General features: G+C 34.4%; 1 protein-coding gene across 1 annotated transcript; it reads right to left on the bottom strand.

Moving 5' to 3' along the window:
- LOC109838884 lies at window positions 1,363-4,095 on the bottom strand. Its single transcript, XM_020407316.1, has 5 exons — window positions 3,758-4,095; window positions 2,708-3,337; window positions 2,316-2,596; window positions 1,516-1,880; window positions 1,363-1,416 (listed from the first exon to the last, which is right to left on the bottom strand). The coding sequence occupies exons 1-5, from the start codon at window positions 4,093-4,095 to the stop codon at window positions 1,363-1,365; spliced, it is 1,668 nt and encodes a 555-aa protein (XP_020262905.1).

Below are 6,442 nucleotides of genomic sequence, written 5' to 3'. Positions count from 1 at the left end.
ATTATCTGTTTTGATAGTTCTAATTGACTGTTTTGTTAGTTCTAATAGACTGTTTTGTTAGGTCTATTGTCTGTTTTGATAGTTCTAATTGACTGTTTTGTTAGGTCTATTGTCTGTTTTGTTAGTTCTAATAGACTGTTTTGTTAGGTCTATTGTCTGTTTTGTTAGTTCTATTGTCTGTTTTGATAGTTCTAATTGACTGTTTTGTTAGGTCTATTGTCTGTTTTGTTAGTTCTAATAGACTGTTTTGTTAGTTCTATTGTCTGTTTTGTTAGTTCTAATAGACTGTTTTGTTAGGTCTATTGTCTGTTTTGTTAGCTCTAATTGACTGTTTTGTTAGGTCTATTGTCTACATGCTAGTTCTAATGTGTAGCATGTTAGTTCTATTAGGTACAATGTCTGTTTTGTTAGTTCTATTGCCTGCTTTGTTAGTTCTATTGTCTGTTTTGTTAGTTCTATTGACTATTTTGTTAGTTCTATTAGGTACAATGTCTGTTTTGTTAGTTCTATTGTGTTAGTTCTAATGCTCAGTGTGTTAGTTCTGTTAGTTCTATTGTTAGTTCTATTAACGCTGTGTTAGTTCTGTTAGTTCTATTGTTAGTTCTATTAACGCTCTTGTTAGTTCTATTGTTTGTTTTGTTAGTTCTAATAGGTACCATGTTAGATATATTTTTAGAAGTGTGCTAGCAAATCAGACAATAGTCAGATCTATTTTCATTACATGTTTTACGACAGTCCGCGATAGTTTTATCTCAAAACACACTTAGCAAATCAGACAATAACAGATCTATTTTCATTTCAATCACACTTAGTCAGCGATGGTTTCATTACAGGTTTTACGATTATGCCCTTCGAGATGACACCGGGAACATTTAACTGGCCGGGTGTAAACAGTTCTGTTGTTGATTCGCCTGGTCTTATTTCTCCCTTTCCTTTTCGTTGTAATTGGAGGTAGAATCTGTATCTCATCCCTTGGCACGCTGCGTTTCTCGTAGTCAGGTATAGGGTAGATGATAGGCTCGTAGCTCCTTTTAAAGGCGTCAACCGTCATAAACCAGTCACAGAATTAGTAGACATCCCTTTTCATAAACATAATGCTTGCGCATGCATGTTTGCAAGGGACACGGGTTACATCCCACCCACGGCAAGTGCATGTTTTATTGTCTAGATCCACTTGACAAGATCTATGGGATTGTACTTCAAATAAGCCTGTGTGGGACTGACGAACCTCCAACGGGCGTCCATTGTCCATGTTCTCCTTGAGGGCAATTTCAGCTTTGGGGCAAAGAACTTGATTCCAACTTTCAGCCATGACTCGTCGCTCATTCATGCGCACCATGATCTGTTTACGAATATGCTCTATCAGTTGGAGTATCCGTAGAAGCCTTGCCTCATGAATCCATTTGTTGAATGACTCTGCAACATTTGATGTAACGTGACCATATCTAAACATAGACAGTGTTAGTTCTATCTACTTCTATTAGTTATATGTAAGGTAATCAAATGAAATATTACTTGCCTAACTCCAGGAAAAAACGCATTGGCCCAGTTTTCTGGAGCATAGTTCATCACAATATTGTATGCACGCTCGTCAATTAGTCTGATGTCGTCCATATAATCATTCCATTCTGCTCTAGTATATTTGTAACAGGCAGATTGCAGTAGATTACCTAAGATCTGAGAATCCTTTGACTTGAATCCCAAATCCTTCAACTTTGTTCTGAAGTTCTCGACCAGATGCAGCACACAGCGAGAGTGTATAGAATCGGGAAAAAATTCTCTAACTGCTTCTCTGATCCCTTTATCCGCATCTGAAATTATCACTAGCTTATGTGGAGGGTTGTATGGATCTGCCCTTTCATAGAGAATGGACCACAGACCTACAAAGAGTATTGGTTAACAGCCCTTAAAGTTAACTACGAAGGAGATAGAATTATAATAGCGATATTAGAACTAGATTTCTAAAGTGTTAGTTCTGTCAGGTGTTGTGTTAGTTCTATGATCTGTTTTGTTAGTTCTATTGTCTGTTGTGTTAGTTCTGTACAGTGTCATGTTAGTTCTAATGTGCAGAGTGTTAGTTCTATTGTCTGTTGTGTTAGTTCTGTTATTGATAGTGATAGTTCTATTGTCTGTTGTGTTAGTTCTAATATTGATAGTGTTAGTCCTAGTGTCTGGCATGGTAGTTCTGTCCACCTAAGTTTTAGATCTAATGTGCAGCGTGATAGTTCTATTTGTTCAGTTTTAATAGCTGCATTTGATTGTGGTGTGTTAGTTCTATTTTTGTTGGCATCATCATGTATAATGTTGGAACTAACCTTGTAGGAACCACTTCCAGTTAACATTATTTTCTTGATCGCAGATACAATAGGCCAATGGAAATATCCCCTGATTGCCATCATATGCTACGGCGCTTAATAGTATACCTTTGAATCGATCTTTCAGAAAGGTTCCATCCAAAAATATAAGTGGTCTGCAACCTTGTAAAAAACCATTTATGCAGGCCGCATAGCAGATGAATATCCTTGTAAACCTACCCTCGTCTTGTTCAACATGAATGTAGCTTCCCGGATTTGTCTTCTTAACCTCGTCTACATACCTAGATAATTGAAGATTAAGCGTTAGTTTCAACATTATAAAGTTATGAGACTTATAGCGTCAAATAAATGAAAACAACAGCAACTTGTGTATATATGATCTTCTGATTTACCATCTCAATTGATCGTAGGGCTCATAAGCATCACCATATAATCGCTCTTGAGCTCTTTCTTTACCCCACCAAATCTTACTATATTCAACCCTAATCCCATATGAACTTAGAAACTCCTTCTGAACGTCAATAGGTCGTATATCCGGACGTACCTTCAACGTGGGTTGTAATTGGGTAGCAATGAAATGACGAGAAGCTCTAGATTGACCTGCATTATTGGCATGTTGTCCACAGTTGTGAATGTCCACGAACCTTTTTATTTCAAGTCTATTATCATTTTTCGGCGGAGATGCAAATAACATCCATGGATAATTTTTGGCTACCTTAAACCGGCAAAAAACTCGAATACGCTTTGGTTCATTCTTCACAAACTCATATTCTAATTTTTTGGCCATGGAGTAGTATAGCAAGGCCAATCTTAACTCCTTCGCACTTTCAAAACGTTGCCCCTCCCCAGTTAACGCAGTGTGCCACCAAGCAGGAATCCTCTCAGATCTGCTAATCATGTCATCAATCATCATAACATTATCTCTTGAAGGAATGTCATTAGGATTCTTATCTGCAACAGTTGTGGACGACAACTCCGACGGGCCACGGTCTATACTTTTCGAGTTTAGACTTCTGGAAGCGCTACAAATATTAACAACAGAAAAATAGTTAATCATAAACTACACAAATATAAGTGTTGATAGGGGTCTAACACGCTTTAGAGTAGCTCTACTCCATATGGAACTGGTGATAGAACTAACATACAATCGTGTAGAAGTAACAAAATAGCTACTAGAACTAACAGAAACCCCTATATGTATTAATAGAACTAACATGCATGCAATCGTGTAGAACTAAGATGCATGCAATCGTGTAGAACTAACAAAATAGCCATTAGAACTAACAAAAACCCGTTCAGCAACAACACGTTGATTAGAACTAACAGGTCAACGATTACAACTAACATATTGTTGAAATGCATCTGAAATCCAGTTTAACATTCAACATAGACAAAAAGAAGACGATTAGCACTAGCGTTCGTTTACTTCGCAGTTAACCTACATGTCTTGTGGGACTTGCTCTTTGCAAGGTTGGACTCGCTCATTGCAGTGTATATTCTGCAAATCATCAGCTTCTTTAAAAGCTTTCATGTGAACCTCTTTCAGTCCAAGATTGTGGCAATGCTCCACCATAGACATCATGTCCCCCTCGTTCTCAATAGGAAATTTCAAGCTTCCAGCTGTTTCATCTTCGTATGACAGAATTAATGACTCATATGGAATACCTAACCTCTCTGCCACATCAAATTTGAGATCCAGGATGGTGGTTGAGGAGTTAATCTTCAAAAATACCGCTTTGTACCCCGAAGAGACAATGCAAATGATGTCCTTCTCAGCCATTTTGAAGAGAAGGTAAGATTAATGGCGCGAGTAAAGGAGAGAATTTTGGTCTGAGGAGAAGTAATGGATAACTAAATAGTTATTGCTCATGATGGGAAAAAAAGGGGGGAAATTTCCCTCCATTTCTTCCATCTTATCGCATTAAAGAGGAGTGTCTACTGTTAAAGGACGGCGCCTCGTCTGGGGAAGAAGGAGAAGGGCAGTATCGTCTTTTTTGAAAAAATACAATCTGCTTTTGTACAACGCTGACGTGGAGGGGGCTTAAAACATTAGTCTTCACTTTTTAGGGCTAATACACATGGGCCGAAATACGAGGGGGCTTGTCACATAAAGTTCCCCATTTTGGGGCCTGGACACAATTTTCCCAAACAAATATGTTAGAGTGGATAATAGCAAGTACCGCCAAAGGATAAGATCTAAAAGACAAAATAGTTAAAAATATAATACACTATACAAATAAAATCAAATGAATGAAAGATCAACAAGAGTATTTATCAATGATTCATAAATTGAGAAAAATCGAAGATCGGATAGAAACACGGAAAGAAGTACATAATTTAGCAAATATGAAAGCTCCAAACAAATCTCAAATTCATGTTGGAACATATAATAGTTATATTACTTATAATTGTTATATTACTTATAATTATTTATAAGTACATATATTAGTTAATTATATGATATATTACTTATAATTGTTATATGATTATTAATTATTTATAATAGTTAATTAGTTATAATAGTTAATTAGTTATATTACTTATAATTGTTATATTACTTATAATTACTTATAATTACATATAATAGTTAATTATATGATATATTACTTATAATTGTTATATGATTATTAATTATTTATAAATTATTATATCTTTATTATATGATATATTACTTATAATTAGTTACTTATAATTGTTATATTACTTATAATAGTTAACTATTACTTATAAATAATTATAATTATATGATATATTACTTATAATTGTTATATGATTATTAATTATTTATAAATTATTATATCCTTATTATATGATATATTACTTATAATTAGTTACTTATAATTGTTATATTACTTATAATAGTTAATTAGTTATATTACTTATAATTGTTATATTACTTATAATTACTTACATATAATAGTTAATTATATGATATATTACTTATAATTGTTATATGATTATTAATTATTTATAAATTATTATATCTTTATTATATGATATATTACTTATAATTGTTATATGATATATTACTTATAATTGTTATATTACTTATAATACTTTGATAGAGTTTCTCTCTCCCGTATGCAAAATTCTGACTCCTTATCTGATCCTGCTAAGCCATCATCTTCCCGTTCTCGGTCTAGAGCTTCCACCATCTCCACTTTTGATGTTTGTGCCCGACTGGATCGTCTTGAGACTCAGGTCTCAAGTATTCAGAAGGACGTTAGGACTATTCTTAGCTATCAGTGTTAGTCTCTTGGGATTCTGGATCCCTTTTCCAGCTCTGACTCTGGTTCAGGAGAGGGCTCTAATGAAGAATTTGCTTCTGGCTTAGGATCTGGCTCCGGATCTGCTTCTGACGATGGTGGTGATTGATTCTCGATGATTATTGGGTTTATGCTTATGTTTATGTTTTGGTGAACGAAAACTTGATACTTATGTTTTATTTTGAGTTGTGTAGAAAACTATGTGGTATTGTGGAACAAATTGTGGTTATGTTAGCTTATGACTTTTTTGGTTTTTAGTTCCTCTGAATAATGTGTTGTTAATGATTCTTTGTGATTGGTTTGGTTTTAAATTTCAAATGTTTATGGTTGTGTATGGATGGATATGGTTGCTTAGCTCATATATATGATCTTTATATGTCATTTATGCAAATTGATAGGGGGAGCTTTGGCCATACATTTGTTTATTATCTGTGCTTGTATGCAGGGGGAGCGTTGCTCCGATTTTCTATATTTCATTTCCCTTCTTGATGTTGTCAAAGGGGGAGAAAAACTCATATTGATATTGATGTTTAGTTTAGTGGTTTAGTTGTTGATGTAACTGTAATGGATGATTTGGTTTTTATGTTGTCACTACATGTTTCATATGGTTGGCTTGTTTGGTATCTTAATATGAACTTCATATCATTAAATAAATTGTTTGTCATTATCAAAAAGGGAGAGATTGTTGGCCCTATAGTTTTGATGATGATTTGTCAAACAATTTATAGCTAATATGTTTTCTAGTCTTTGTAGTTTTGGTTTTTATCTTTTCAGGTAATTCAACACACGACAATCAAGAGTTAAAGATTCAAGTTTATGTGTGTGCATTCACATAGGTATAAGAGTAGTTTGCTTACATAT

This window comes from Asparagus officinalis, chromosome 1 (genome assembly GCF_001876935.1).
Source record: "Asparagus officinalis chromosome 1, Aspof.V1, whole genome shotgun sequence".
In the NCBI taxonomy this organism is placed as follows: domain Eukaryota; kingdom Viridiplantae; phylum Streptophyta; class Magnoliopsida; order Asparagales; family Asparagaceae; genus Asparagus; species Asparagus officinalis.
This window is presented reverse-complemented; position numbering and strand designations above follow the sequence as displayed.

What these genes read in the sequence shown, in the direction of transcription:
- LOC109838884 (XM_020407316.1), bottom strand. Translation starts at nt 4,095, where the DNA reads ATGGCTGAGAAGGACATCATTTGCATTGTCTCTTCGGGGTACAAAGCG. An exon ending in GAGCAAGTCCCACAAGACAT is followed by an intron (nt 3,338 to 3,757) that starts GTAGGTTAACTG and finishes TAATATTTGTAG; the next exon opens with CGCTTCCAGAAGTCTAAACT. An exon ending in TTTTTCCTGGAGTTAGGCAA is followed by an intron (nt 1,417 to 1,515) that starts GTAATATTTCAT and finishes CAAATGTTGCAG; the next exon opens with AGTCATTCAACAAATGGATT.